Source organism: Muntiacus reevesi, chromosome 1 (genome assembly GCF_963930625.1).
Source record: "Muntiacus reevesi chromosome 1, mMunRee1.1, whole genome shotgun sequence".
In the NCBI taxonomy this organism is placed as follows: domain Eukaryota; kingdom Metazoa; phylum Chordata; class Mammalia; order Artiodactyla; family Cervidae; genus Muntiacus; species Muntiacus reevesi.
Window position 1 is genome coordinate 129,131,374 of NC_089249.1, and position 16,469 is coordinate 129,147,842.

At 36.0% G+C, this 16,469-nt stretch overlaps 1 protein-coding gene across 1 annotated transcript in view; it reads right to left on the reverse strand.

Moving 5' to 3' along the window:
- Positions 1–16,469, reverse strand: part of MSH4 (mutS homolog 4) — an 89,614-nt gene that overhangs the window by 16,124 nt on the left and 57,021 nt on the right. Inside the window, exons 15-17 of the mRNA XM_065928287.1 lie at positions 14,964–15,164; positions 9,965–10,083; positions 8,322–8,450 (exon numbers count right to left, since the gene is read on the reverse strand). Coding sequence (XP_065784359.1) covers positions 8,322–8,450; positions 9,965–10,083; positions 14,964–15,164 — 449 coding nt within the window. The remainder of the gene's footprint in view (positions 1–8,321; positions 8,451–9,964; positions 10,084–14,963; positions 15,165–16,469) is intronic.

Consider the following 16,469-nt stretch of genomic DNA (forward strand, 5'->3'; position numbering starts at 1 on the left):
AGAAATAGGTTGCCTCTAAAATCCAAAGAGGGTAACAATGCATTTTGCGTCTTTTTAGAGGGACCAGATGTAACAACTTATCTTCCACCTTAGAAGTGATATCTCAACATGCCCCACACCACTCAACTCCCAGATATTTCACTGAGGAAGAAGGCCCCTGTACTTTTTTCATTTTAAAAATTGTTTTAAATTGAAGCATAATTAATTTATATATAAGAGATAGGGATGGGAGAGATGGGAATACCAGACCATTTAATCTGTCTCCTAAGAAACCTGTATGTGGGTCAAGAAGTAACAGTTAGAACCCTATGTGGAATAACTGATTAGTTCAAGATCGAGAAAGGAGTATGACAGAGCTGTCTGCTGTCACTATGTTAAACCTATATGCTAAGCACACCATGAGAAATGCCAGATTGGATGAGTTACAAGAAAGGCGGGAGAAACATCAACAGCAACAGATATGCGGATGATACCACTCTAACAGCAGGAAGTGAAGAAGAACTAAAGAGCCTTTTGATGAGGGGAAGAAGCAGAGTGAAAGAGCCAGCTTAAGACTAAATATTAAAAAAACTAAGATCATGGCATCTGGCTCCATTAATGCATGGCAAATGGAAGAGGAAAAGGTGGAAGTAGTGACAGATTTCTTCTTCTTGGGCTCCAAAATCACTGCGGACAGTGACTGCAGCTATGAAATCAGAAGACTAATGCTTCTTGGCAGGAAAGCGATGACAAACCTAGACAGTGTGCTGAAAAGCAGAGACATTATTCTGCCGGCAAGGGTCCATATAGTCAAGGTTGTGGTCTTCCCAGTGGTCATGTGTGGTTGTGAGAGCTGGACTGTAATGAAGGCAGAACACCAAAGAATTGAGGCCTTTGAACTGTGGTGCTAGAGAAGACTCCTGAAAGTCCCTTAAACAGCAAGATCAAACCAGTCAATATTAAGGGAAATCAATCCTGAATATTCAGTGGAAGGACAGATGCTGAAGCTGAAGCTCCTGTATTTTGATCATCTGATGAGAACAGACGACATTGGAAAAGTCTCTGATGCTGGGAAAGATGGAGGGCAGAAGAAGAAGAGGATGTCAGAGGATGAGATGGCTGGACAGCATCACTGACGCAATGAACATGAACTTGGGAAAATGTCAGGAGATGGTGAGGGGCAGGGAGGCCTGGTGTGCTGCAGCCCATGGGGCTGCAAAGCGTGGGACATGACTGGGCGACTGAACAACAACAACAATAATTTACAGTGCTGCATTAGTTTCAAGTGTATAGCAAAGTGATTGCATTATACATATATATATATTCAAGTATTCTTGCCTGGGAAATCCCATGGACAGAGGAACCTGGCAGGCTACAGTCCATGGGGTCACAAAAGAGTCAGACATGACTTAGTAACTAAATATATATATATATACACACACACATACACACACACACACATTCTTTTTCAGATTCTTTTTCATTATAGGTTATTATAAGACATTGAGGATAGTTCCCTGTGCTATAAATGAGGTCCTTATTGTTTACCTATTTTATATTAGTAGTGTGTATATGTTAATCCCAAACTCCTCATTTATTTCTCCCCCAATCCCTTCTTTCCCTTTGGCAACGATAAATTTGTTTTCTATGTCTGTGAGTATATTTCTCTTTTGTAAATAAACTCATTTGTATCATTTTTTTTTAGATTCCACATATAAATATATGACACATCTATTTCTGATGCACTTCACTTACTATGATCATTTCTAAGTCCATTCATGTTGTTACAAATGGCATAATTTCATTCCTTTTGGTGGCAGAGTAGTATTCCATTTGTATGTATGTATGTATAAAATATACACACCCACACACACACACACACCACATCTTCTCTATCCATTCATCTGCCAATGGACATTTAGATTACTTCCATGCCTTGATTATTGTATATAGTGCTGCCATGAACATTGGGGTGCATATCTTTCTTAAAAGTTTTAGCATTACAGAGTTTCCTCTGGACATATGCTCAAGAGTGGGATTGCTGGGTCATATGTAACTCTAGTTTTAGTTTTTTAAGGAACCTTCATACTGTTCTTAGTGGCTGCACTAATTTACATTCCAACCAACACTGTAGGAGGGCTCTTTTTTCTCCACATCCTCTCCAGCATTTATTGTTTGTAGATTTTTTAATGATAAGTCATTCTGACTGGTAAGAGGTGATAACTCGTTGCAGTTTCGACTTGCATTTCTCTAATAATTAGCAACATTGAGCATCTTTTCATCTGCCTGGTGGCCATCTGTATGCTTTCTTTGGGGAAATGTCTACTTACATCTTCTACCCTTTTTTTGATTTTTTTTTTTTAAATATTAAGCTGGATGAGCTGTTTGTATGTTTTGGAAATTAAGCCCTTGTCAACTGAATCAATTTGCAAACATTTTCTCCCAGTTTATAGGTTGTCTTTTTGTTTTGTTTATGGTTTCCTTTGCTGGGCTTCCTTGGTAGCTCAGAGTCTGCCTGCAATGCAGGTGACATGGGTTCGATCGTTGGGTCAGGAAGATCCCCTGGAGAAAGGAATGGCAACCCACTCTAGGATTCTTGCCTGGAAAATTCCAAGGACAGAGGAGCCTTGCAGGCTACAGTCCATGGAGTTGCAAAGAGTCAGACACAACTGAGCAACTACCACTTTGACACTTTGCTGTGCAAAAAAACCCTTAAATTAAATTAGGTCCCATTTGTTTATTTTTGGTTTTATATTCATTACTCTAGGAGACAGATCCCAAAAGATAATGCCATGATTTATGTCAAAGAGTATTCTGCCTACATTTTCCACTTAGGAGTTTTATAGTATTTGGCCTTAGGATGAGGTCTTTGATCCACTTTGAGTTTATTTTTGTGTATGATGTTAGAGACTGGTCTAATATCATTCTTTTAGATGTAGATGTCCAGTTTTCCCAGCACCACTTATTAAAGAAACTGTCTTTTTTCCGTTATATATTCTTTGCCTCCTTTGTCATAGATTAACTGACAATAAGTGCATGGGTTTATTTTGGGGGCTTTCTATCCTGTTCCATTAATCAGTTTTTGTGCCAGTACTATACTGTTTTAATTACTGTAGCTTTGTAGTATAGCCTGGAGTCAGGGAGTCTGATTCCTTCAGCTTTGCTCTCCTTTCTCAAGACTGCTTTGGCTATTTGGGGTCTTCTGGGTTTCCACATAAACTTAAAAGATTTTTGTTCCAGTTCGATGAAAATGCCACTGGTAATTTAATAGGGGTTGCACTGAATATGCAGATTGCTTTGGGGAGTATGCTCATTTTAACAATATTTATTCATCTAATCCAAGAACACAGTATATCTTTCCATCTGTTTGTGTCATCTTCAATTACTTTCATCACAGCTAACAGTTTTTGGAGTACAGGTCTTTAGGCCCCTGTATTTTTGTAGGATTAATCTCCCTCCTCTGACATGCAGATGTCTTACCAACAAGTCTAGAGTAGTTGCTACTTCGTGCTCACTAGGTCCAATCAGAATAATGTTACCAGTGTAATGGACCAGTATATCTTGTCAGAAGGAAAATAATCAAGATCCTTACAAACTAAATTATGACACAGTTGGAGAGTTGATATACCCCTGAAGTTGGACAGTGAAGGGGTATTTCTGACCTTGCCAGCTGAAAGCAAGCTGATTCTGGTGATCTTTATTGACAGATATGGAGAAAAAAATCATTGGCTAGATCAATTAGCCACACAAACCAGGTACCAGAGGATATGTTAATATCCTCAAGTAATGAAACATCATCTGGTACAAATAGCTGCAATTACAGTCACCACCTGGTTAAGGTTAAAATTATTCATTGTCATTATCCAAGTTCCATCTTTCCTCTGCATAGGCCAAATCAGTGCATTAAATGGGAAAGAGCTGCAAGTCCTTGGTGGTGGCACAAATCTCTCCAATCTCTTTAGGAATAGGGTCCTGCCTTGGATTACTATTTTCCTATATAAGAACAATACTGTTGATGTTCAGTCACTGAGTAATGTCTGACTCTTTGTGACCCCATGGACTGCAACATGCCAGGCTTCCCTGTCCTTCACTACCTCCTGGAGTTTGCTCAAACTCATGTCCATTGAGTCGGGGATGTCATACAATTATCTCATCCTCTGCCACTCACCTCTCCTGTTGCTCTCAATCTTTCCCAGCATCAGAGTCTTTTCCTGAGTTGAGTTAGCTCTTCACATCATGTGGCCAAAGTATTGGAGCTTCAATTTCAGCCTCACTCCTTCCAATGAATCTTCAGGATTGATTTTCTTTAGGATTGACTAACTTGATCTCCAAGCTGTCCAAGGGACTCTCAAGAGTCTTTTCCAGAACCACAATTCGAATATATAAATTCTTCAGCACTCAGCTTTCTTTAGAGTCCAACTCTCACATTCATCCATGACTACTGGAAAAACCATACCTTTGACTATACGGACTTTGTCAGCAAAGTGATGTCTCTGCTTTTTAAGACTCTCTCTAGGTTTGTCATAGCTTTTCTTCCAAGGAGCAAGTGTCTTTAATTTCGTGGCTGCAGTCACTGTCTTCAGTGATTTTGGAGCCCAAGAAAATAAAGTCTGTCACTGTTTCCACTTTTCCCCCATCTATTTGCCATGAAGTGATGGAACCAGCGGAGAAGGCAATAGCACCCCACTCCGTACTCTTGCCTGGAAAATCCCATGGATGGAGGAGCCTGGTAGGCTGCAGTTCATGGGGTTGCAAAGAGTCAGACATGACTGAGCGACTTCACTTTCACTTTTCACTTTTATGCACTGGAGAAGGAAATGGCGACCCACTCCAGTGTTCTTGCCCAGAGAATCCCAGGAATGGGGTCGCACAGAGTTGGACATGACTGAAGTGACTTAGCAGCAGCAGATGGAACCAGATGCCATAATCTTAGTTTTTTAAATGGTGAGTCTTAAGCCAGCTTTTTCACTCTCCCCTTTTACCCTCATCAATCCTTAGATCTTCTTTGCTTTCTGCCATTAGAGCAGTATCACCTGCATATCTGAGGTCGTTGATATTTCTCCCAGCAATCTTGATTCCAGCTTGTGCTTCCTCCAGCCTGGCCTTTCACATGATGTGCTCTGCATATAAGTTAAATAATCAGGGTGATAATATATAACCTTGACATACTACTTTCCCAATTTTGGACCAGTCTGTTGTTTCATGCCTGGTTCTAACTGTTGCTTCTTATACTGCATACAGGTTTCTCAGGAGACAGTTAAGGTGATCTAGTATTCCTATATTTAAGAATTTTTCACAGTTTGTTATGATCCACAGAGTCAAAGGCTGTAACATAGTCAATGAAGCAGAAGCAGATTTTTTTTTTTTAATTCCCTTGCTTTTTCTATTATCCAGGAACAGTACTGGTGGCTTCCATTTGGTCTCTCCTATCATAATAGTCCTCATTTCACAAAGTCATCCTCCTTGTTTCTTGTAAGGCATTGATTAAGAGTATCCATGATGTTATTTTGCACATTTGTATTGGTAGATTACACTATGGGTTACCAGTGCTTTCTCTACTACTGGAAATGGAGTCATTAGTGTTAAAATCTAATAATACTAGAATGTCAATTCCAGAAAGTCTAGAACAGACTCAAAACATTCATTCTTATATATTCGTTCCCCTAGAATCACTCTTGATAACAATCTGTATTAGGGTTCTCCAAAGAAACAGAAGTAACAGGATGTGTGTGTGTGTGTGTGTGCACGCGCGTGTGTGTATGTGTCTGTGTATCTGTATGTTGTCTGTAGAGAGAAAGAAAAAGATTTACTATAAAGAATGGGTTCACATGATTATGAAGATTGACAAGTCCCCAAATCTGCAATCATCAAACTAGAGATTCAGGAAAGCTAATGATGTTATTCTGCTCCATGTCTAAAGGCCTGAAAACCAGGAGAGCCAATAGTGTAGTTCTAGTCTAAATGTTAGTAGACTCAAGACCCAGAAAGAGCTGAAGTTTCAGTTCAAAACCAAAGGCAGGAAAGAACTGATGTTCCAGATCAGACGCAGTTAGGCAGGAGTTTCCTCATACTCTAATTTTTTTGTTGTATTCAGGCATTCAACTAGGCCCCACTCAAAAGAGACTGGATAGGGTCTACTCACATTAGAAAGGGCAATCTGATTTACTCATTCTACTATTAATTCAAATACTAATCTCATCCAGCAACACCCTCACAGATGCACCCAGAAAAAAAAAAGTGTTTGACCAAACGTCTGGGTACTCCATAGTCCTGTCAAACTGACATATAAAATTAAGCATCATCATTACTAATTAGCTTTTAATCTCAATAAGTAATATATACATCTTATTTATATGAAAAATTCTTATCAACTGAAATAGATTCAGAATTACAAAGGCTAATGTTATCTATGAACATTAGTTTTAACTTATAACTTTTTCACATATGAAATAAGATTTTTTCCAAAAAAGAAGGAAAAAGGACTTTTTAAAATTTATTTTTGCTGCATGAGGGCTTCCTCTAACTGGGGTGAGCAGGAGCTACTCTCTAGTTGCAGTGCGTGGGCTTCTCGTCGCGGTGGCTTCTCTTTTTAGAGCAGGACTCCAGAGCACGACAGGCTCAGTAGTTGTGGTGCCCAGCTTTAGCTGCTCCACGGCCTGTGGGATCTTCCCAGACCAGGTATTAAATCTTTGTCCCCTGCATTGGCAGGTGGATTCTTAACCACTAACCCACCACATAAGTTCCAAAAGAAAAATTTTTTAAAAAGAAAAAAAAATCTTGAAAGGGGAGGATTCCCTGGTGATCCAGTGGTTAGGACCATACCACTAGTCCACTGCAGGGGCCATGGGTTCCAACCCTGGACAGGGAACTAAGATTCCACATACCGTACTGGGTGTCCAAAAGTTCTAAAAATAAAAATAATAATAAATGTTTTTAAAAAGAAAACAGAGTCAAAAAATATGATTTTTCTCATTCTATATATAATAAATCACTGTGGACTCTTAAGGTACAGAAACTTATCTTAGGAATATTTTAAGGTACTTTAAATATATAAAAATATTTTAAAGCTTTTTCATATCAATATATATTTTGATTGATCATCTAAAACACTGTTTTACAAATTACCTTACTAACAGAGCAAAATTCACAGTCTGCTTTACACAACTGATTTATGAAAAAAACATTTTTTCTAAAGGAATGAAATCTTAAGTAAAGATTTTCCATAAAGTGACTTCAGACACCTAGTTTATTTCATACTGTGACATTACAGTCAATGTTATTACACATGGAGTCAACTGAAATGTCTTCATGTTTTGCTATTTAATTTCATTAAAGTCAAGTGAATAGTTTTGATATTATTGTTAATTCTTGATTTCTTTCTTTCCTTTTCTATATCACGACTATTATATTAAGTGTTTCTGTTTCCAACAGAAAAAAAGTAACAAAAATATAAATGCTATGATATGTTTTTATTATCTACATGTTTAAAGAGCTATCTACAGGTGACTAGAAAATTCACTTGAGATAAATCTATAATGGATACATTAAAAAAGGACTCAACACCATTATTTTACAATTGCCAAGGTATGGAAACAACCTGTGTCCATCAATAGATGAATGGATAAAGAAGATGTGATATATACATGTGTGTGTGTGTGTGCTTATATGTACAAATATATAAATAAATACTACACAGTCATAAAAAAAAGAAAGATTTCAAATTGAAGTACAGATGACTTATAATATTTCAGATGTATAGCAAGAGAACATATACATTCTTTTTTCATATTCTTTTCCATTATAGGTTATTACAAGACATTAAATACAGTTCCCTATGCTATACAATAGGTCCTTATTTTTATCTATTCTGTATTTGTAGTGTTAATTTGTTAATTCCAAATTCTTAGTTTACCCTTCCCCACTTTTCCTTTTGGTAACCTTAAATTTTTTTTCTGTGTCTGAAAAAAGAATGAAATTTTGCCATTTGCAACAATATGGATGGACTTAGAGGGCACTATGCCAAGTGAAATGAAATCAGACAAAGACAAATACTGTATGGTATCACTTATATGTGAAATCTAAAAAATACAACAGATTAGTAAATAAAAAGAACAGACTTACAGATACAGAGAATAAACTAGTAGTTACTAGTAAGAAGAGGGAAGGAGGCAGAGGCAAAATACAGGCAGAGGGAAAACAAAAGCAGTTATTACAGGATTGTATGAAATCATCTGTGTGAAACTTTTGAAAACTGTAAGGCACTATACAATTTTAAAATTTTTTCTTTCAATAAAAAAAAAGGACTCAAAATTAGTGTATTTAAAATAAATAGAGAGGAATACCTTTAAGCTCAGCAGATGTTCACAAACAGCATAACAAATGCCAATACCTTCTTCTGTATTAGTACCTCTGCCAAGTTCATCAATTAATATGAGTGACTTGTCATTAGCATTATGTAGAATATATGCTATCTGAAAATATAATTCCAAAATTATCCATTGCAACCAAACAGCTGTCAGTATTATAGCAAAAAATGAAGAAAAATCCAGTTCCTTTATTAGTTCATTTGAAATATATTTTGACAGAGAAAACCTGCTGAGCAGAAACTAACACATTGCTTTTCTTTCTAAAAATCTCATTACTAATAATTCCAATAGAAGAGCTGATGTGTACATAAATATACATATGCATAGAGTAAATAACCATTATCTAAAATATTGATGAATCAGATATAGTGAAATAAAGCAATGAGTTAAATGTTTAAATAAAGCACAAAGATGGTCATTTTCTTGTTTAAGAGAAAATTGCTCAGTCGTATCTGACTCTGCGACCCCATGGACTATACAGTCCATGGAATTCTCCAGGCCAGAATACTGGAGTGAGTAACCTTTCTCTTATCCCGGGGATCTTCCCAACCCAGGGATCGAATCCAGGTCTTTCATATTGCAGGCAGATTCTCTACCAGCTGAGCCACAAGGGAAGTCCAAGAGTGCTGGAATGGGTAGCCTATCCTTTCTCCAGTGGATCTTCCCAACCCAGGAATCCAACCAGGGTTTCCTACATTGCAGGTGGATTCTTCACCAACTGAGCTATGACGAATCAATTGCTGTCATAAACACTCTAAACTATCTCTCAGTTAACATCTCTATAGCCAGTAAAAATGAAAAGAAATATTTAGAAAAAAGCATCTAAGTCCATTGATTTCTGAGTAAAACATATTTAAATCATGCCTGATACAGACTTATGTTATGACACAACTGTTAACAATCATGGCCATTTTATCTTTCCATGGGACTAAGCTCCTTGAGAGCTAGGGCCATTTAAAAATATGCCTCAAGCACCTAGTCTATTGCTATATTCCTCCATCATTATTTAATACATACTAAATAATTATATAAATATCACATATGGTGGGCAAATGATCATTTTATTCCCTGTCTATCTAAAGAAAGTTAGTAAACAGTACAATGATCCAATAACCCATACCTACTAAAGATAGGCCAAGAGCTATACTGAATTCCTTTAACCCTTCAAGATTATTTGACATGTGCTCAGATCAAAAATAGGTACTGATACATACTTTGGCATAGGAAGTGAAAATTCCACAAGAGCACAAAAAGTGATTTTTAAAAAACCTTTTAACACAGTGATCTTTTAAAATCAAGCCCAACTATGCAAAATGTTTCTGAACAGGTCATTGCTTTCTGAAGTCTTTTATATATTCCATATAAAAACATGAAAGCATGTTTTTATCATTCAATAACACTAGCTTTTTCTTTAAAGCTGTATTTTTCAATAAAACATTTACTTCCATTTCCACATAAGACAGAAATTAGGAAGCTGTCTTTGACTGCCCTCTGGCTCTTGTAGAGAAGTATAAACACATCTGCAAGCTTTAATATAAAAATATTTTCTTATGTTATAATTGACCATTAATAGGATAATTCAATATGTTTTTAACATAAGGAAAGCTGAGATCAGGTACCTCTTTCATTTCCTTCATAAATGTTGATGAATTTGTTTCGATATCATCATCAGTACTTATTCTTGTAAAAATCTGTTCAGCAATTCTAAAGGAAGAATATTCTGCTGGAACATATGATCCTGTAAAATATAAGTCAAAGTAAACTGAGATGCTTTTATAAAATATAAACACTACAAACACATTGCACTTTCCACCAACTCAGATTATTTAGTAGCCTATCTAAGGATTAATGTGGTGGAAAGACCACAAGATATGGAATTAGAAGGCATGGCCCCAGCTCTGTCATTTATTTTAAAACCTTGGACAGCACTTAAATTCTCTCAGCTTCATCTTCCTCACATATAAAATGGAAACGCTTACCCTAACTATTGTACAAAGTTATTTGGGAGTGGAAAAAAGATAATACATACTTGAGTACATAAGAAAGATTTGCTATAAATTTGATAAAAATTGTTAAATAGTATAGTCAGATGATATAGAATATTCAAAATATGAAAATCTGAAGGAAACACTTATGAAGCTCAAGTTGATAAAATCATTATAGAAAGGTATATTAAGAAATAGTTGTTATTAGAAAAGTACAGAACCATCCACAATTAGAATGAATGCAAAACATTAAAATTTTTATTAAGGTGAATTTTTATTCACAAGATGGTTTCTATGTGAGAAATATCAGGCTAACTAACCTAAAATAGTCATCTCTTGAAAACAAGTCAATCTGATTATTTATATCTATCACTATACAAAATGGGATACAAAAAGCATTCTAAAACCATAAGAAGATAAAAATATACAAATAGTTAAATGAAAAAAGTGTCAAATACACAGAACTCTGTATAGACAAAATATGAAATAACGGGAGTGAAGAAATAAAGCCAGATTATTCCAGGATTTAAAACAAAGACAAGGATGAAAAATAGGATCTACTTTTGCATAATAAAGAATAACAGGAAGAGAAAGCAAAAGTTCAGATAATATTAATATCAATGCAGATAATAATAATAACAATAGCAATTATGATGACATCTCAGAGAGCAAATAAATACAACATTCTCACAGGACTGCCAAAATTATCACATAAGAAAAATAAATGTGAAAGTACCAAGTATAGACTATAGCGTATATAGTACATATGGTTCATATTTTCCCTTCTCTCTTACCTCCACCAAAAAGGCTCTTAACATATCTTATCATATGACAGAAGCCTGTTGGCTGGTATTTTGCTTCTAATCTGGCTCTTCTCTAACCTTACAATAGCCAGAGTGATCTATCTAAAACTCAAATCCAATTATGCCATTCTCTTGCTAAAACATCTATAGCTCCCTATAGATATCTGGATAAGGTTCTCTCTCCTCCATTAAATGCCTAAGGCCCTTCACAACCTGACTCATGCCCATCTCTCCAGCTTTAAGCCTGACACTTCTCACAGTCACTCTTTATTCTGCAAAGGAAAAGAACCACTAAGTCTCTGAACTCCTTGTAGCTACTTGGAAATATCACGCTGTTTATTGCTCCTGTGCTTTAGAATATGCTCTTACCTCTATTTTCTCTCATACCCTTCCCTTAAGACCATAGCATTGTGTATGTGTGTATATATGTATGTATGTATGTATGTATGAGCGCTAGTCGCTCAGTCACGTCTGACTCTTTGCGACCCCATGGACTGTAGCCCACCAGGTTCCCCTGTCCATGGGATTCTCCAAGCAAAAATACTGGAGTGGGTTACTATTTCCTTCTCCAGCGCGTCTTCCAGAACCAGGGATCGAACCTGGATGGATCTCCTGCACTGAAGGCATATTCTTTACCATCTGAGCCACCAGGGAAGCCGTGTGTGTGTGTGTGTGTGTGTGTGTGTGTGTGTGTGTGTAAACAGCATGATATTCCTAAGGAGCTACAAGGAGTCCAGAGGCTTTGTAGAACAAAGAATAGTTTAGTCTTTACAACACTTCTTAGACTTAGGTACTATTATATTTTTCATTTACAGATAGTAAAACTAAGGAGGTTAAGTATTTGCCTAAGATCACATAGCCAGTAACTACAAATGCTAGATCTAGCTCCAAAGCCTATATTCTCAACTTCCATGCTTTTCGAATCCTACTATTTCCTTTATAATCAGAGTTTATAACATACTACATATACTTTTAGGAATTCAAAGACCGTGGCAAGAGAAGTAGAGTAATAGTAATTTTCTTCAAATATCTGAGGGCCTGTTCTCAGGATATAATAGATTATTCTGAAATGCACAGAAGTTAAGAATTAGGACTAATGAGGAAAAGTTGTATACAGTCAAATTTTAAATCAGTATAATGAATGTTTTAACAATTATAACCACACAGAAATTAGACAGCCTGTTTTTTAAAGGACGGAACTCATAACTACTCAAACAGAAGTAAGATTTTCGTCTCAGATATGAATCAGTATTCTTAGAAGGAAAGGGAAGTTATCTAAGATAGCCTTTTAAATTTAATAAAATATATACCCTTTATTTATTCATTCATTCACTCACTTCTGATTTTCTTTCCCAGTAGTAAGGGAAATTTGCACTATATGATCGATATTACTATTCTGCATTTCCCTTAAAATCCATTACATTAAATCAAGCTTTTTCAATCACATCAAGGGCTGCATAATTCTTTCTTGAGCATGTGTGTGGGCTGAGGCAGGGGAGGGGAGTAAAGGAAGATGGTTGTCCTGTGAATTGTAGAATATTTAGCAGCATCCCTGGATATTATACAAAAAAGATCTTAATGACCCAGATAACCACAATGGTGTGATCACTTACTCACCTAGAGCAAGTCAAGTGGACCTTAGGAAGCATCACTATGGACAAACCTAGAGGAGGTGATGGAATTCCAGTTGAGATATTTCAAATCCTAAAAGATGATGCCATGAAAGTGCAGCATCCAATATGCCAGCAAATTTGGAAAACTCAGGAGTGGCCACAGGACTGGAAAAGATCAGTTTTCATTCCAGTCCCTAAGAAAGGCAATGCCAAAGAATGTTCAAATTACCATACAATTGCACTCATCTCACACACTAGTAAAGTAATGCTCAAAATTCTCCAAGCCAGGCTTCAACAATAGTGAACCGAGAACTTGGAGATGTTCAAGTTGGATTTAGAAAAGGCAAGAGTAACCAGAGATCAAACTGTCAACATTCATTGGATCATAGAAAAAGCAAGAGAATTCCATTAACATCTATTTCTGTTTCACTAACTATGTTAAGCCTTTGACTGCATGAATCACAACAAAATGGAAAATTCTTAAAGAGATAGGAATACCAGACCACCTTACTTGCCTCCAAAGAAATCTGTATGCAGGTCAAGAAGAAACAGTTAAAACCGGACATAGAACAATGGACTGGTTCCAAATCAGGAAAGGAGTATGTCAAGGCCGTATGTTGTCACCCTGCGTATTTAACTTATATGCAGAGTACGTCATGTGAAATACCAGGCTGGATGAAGCACAAGCTGGAATCAAGACTGCTGGGAGAAAAATCAACAACCTCAGATATGCAGATGACACCACCCTTATGGCAGAAGGCAAAGAGCAACTAAAGACCCTCTAGATGAAGGTGAAAGAGGAAAGGGAAAAAGCTGGCTTAAAACTCAACATTCAGAAAACTACGATTATGGCATCTGGTCCCATTACTTCATGGCAAATAGATGGGGAAACAATGGAAACAGTGAGATACTGTTTGGGGGGGCTCTAAAATCACTGCAGATGGTGAATACAGCAATGAATGAAAAGACAAGCTTGCTCTTTGGAAGAAAAGGTATGACAAACCTAGAAAACATACTGAAGCAGAGACATTACTTTGCTGACAAATGTCCATTTGGTCAAACCTGTGGTTTCTCCAGGAGTCATGTATGGATGTGATAGTTGGACCATAAAGAAAACAGAGCACTGAAGAATTGATGCTTTTGAACTGTGGTATTAGAGAATACTTTTGAGAGTCCCCTGGACTGCAAGGAGATCAAACCAGTCTATCCTAAAGGAAATCAGTCCTGAGTATTCATTGGAAGGACTGATGCTGAAGTTGAAGGTCCAATACTTTGGCCACCTGATGCAAAGAACTGACTCATTAGAAAAGACCCTGATGCTGGGAAAGACTGAAGGCAGAAGAGGACAACAGAGGATGAGATGGTTAGATGGAATCACTGACTCGATGGACATGAGTTTGAGCAAGCTCCGGGAGTTGGTGATGGACAGGGAAGCCTGGAGTGCTGCAGTCCATGGGGTCACAAAGAGTTGGACACAACTGAGCAACTGAACTGAACTGGATTTTATACTCCCTTCAGTTGTGACAACCAAAAATGTCTCCAGACATTGCCAATTCCAGAGGGAGAGGTGAACCAAAATCATCCCAGACTGAAAAATCATCTGGTCTCTGATTCACATCAGTCTCAAGGAACCCAATATTCAGAGATAAGGGGTGAGTTGTGTCTCGATGCCAAGAAATCCATAACAATGTTGGGACAGTGACAGTCATTTACACAGTCACAAAGAGTTGGACACAACTGAGCGACCAAACTGAACTGTATGCACACGTAAGTGTAACACAGCAGTTGTTAAAACTAAGTTATTGGTAAACTTTAAATTAAGTAAGGGAAATGTTCCTGTGCCCAATGTTACAATTTTGGGAAAAACCTTACATGAGTAATTAAAGGCAGTAGTTTCTGCTACTTGTACCACTTTCTCTCTCAACAAAGTTTTTGAATCCAGGATAATTATAAATTCAATTTAGTGATAGTTGATACAACATTAATAACTATAATAAAGAAGTTTCTATTTCTATTATATCCCACAAGATTTCAGTATACTGTAACCCAAACTGGGTGGTGCTTAATAAATACCAAATTGTAAAAGTTATGGTATATATATATATATATATATATATATATATATATATATATATATACATATGATCTAAAATACTGGGAATGAAATATTTTAAATGGGGAGCAGAATAGAAACCATAAAGTAAACATGTAACTTACCAATTTGGGCCATAATCTGACAAAGAGCAATCTGTTTCAGATATGTGGATTTCCCACTCATATTTGGTCCAGTTATGATAAAAAAATTACTCCCTTCTGTAATATAGGTATTGTTAGCAACAGGTTTTTCCACAGATATTCTTTCAAGAATGGGATGCCATCCCTGCTTGATTGCTAAAGTATCAGTAAACTCTGGCCGAACTAAAGAGAAAAATAAAATGGTTTTGGAAGATTAATATATTTATACTTAAAGATTTTGTGGTCTGTACATACTGTTTATACTTTAGTGACTTTACTAGGGTCAATCTGGAACAATATCATTAAGTTATTATTTTATCTTCAGTCTCTCTAAATGATAACTGGCATAGTCTAATCACAACAGAACTTACATTTTTTTTTCAGAAAAAATATAAGATTTTGGTCCTGTCATTGTGCAGGGCTCCAAAATAGTTCATAACATTTTCAGATTTGCATAAATTAAAAGGGTTCAACCAGCCATTTAAAAATAATTAATTTCAAAGACTCTAAAATTGTACATTTACTTAATCCTCGCCTTAAGCATTATTTCAAATTTGGCATACTTAGCTTTTCTAATGAGGTCTGAAAATAGAGCAAAACCAAATAAAAACACAATTTTATGTCCAAACTTATAGAAATTTTGTCTAAAAAGTATTCTCAGATGATAGAAAAAAACAGACACAAAAGATTTTGTTAATTTGTAGAAAGAAATAATGATCAGGTTTCTATAGATGCTTTCTAAGATCAAGAGAGGAGAAAGAAGGTGAGAGACAAGTAAAAATTAAAATGCTACATGTCTCTCGAGGAAACACATGAATAAATTTGAAAGTATTCATTATAAAAGTGAGGTTGATTAGTAAATAAAAAATTTCTACTATATTTAAATCATTTTAATACCAAAAATTCACTACTTATAAGTTTGGAGTTTTAGGGTAGTCCTTCTCAACATGGAACATCATCAAATATCTTTTTTTTTTCATTTATTTTTATTAGTTGGAGGCTAACTACTTTATAGTATTGTAGTGGTTTTTGCCATACATTGACATGAATCAGCATGGATTTACATGTGTTCCCCATCCCGATCCCCCCTCCCGCCTCCCTCCCCATCCCATCCCTCAAATATCTTAATAGTTGAGAAAACTATTAAGTTTTGGCCTAAACAATACCAACTGAAAAATTTAATACTTCCATAAGAAATAAAGAAATGTCAAAAATGAAAAAATCTTTTAAAATACCTTTTCCATCATAAAAATTAATTAACAGAATGTTTTGGAAATACTACTATTAATTTTAACTAGAAATTTAATGTTATTAAGCTCATAATTACTCAACTGAATTGTCATATACAAATTATGCAAATTTGCATACTGATAGTTTGGATAAGAAATTTCAAGGGATGGGAGCTAACTTGAAGTATTCATTTAACATTAAAAAATTGCTTAACATTTATATTCAAGACCTGTGTATAGACTTGGGACACAAAAATAA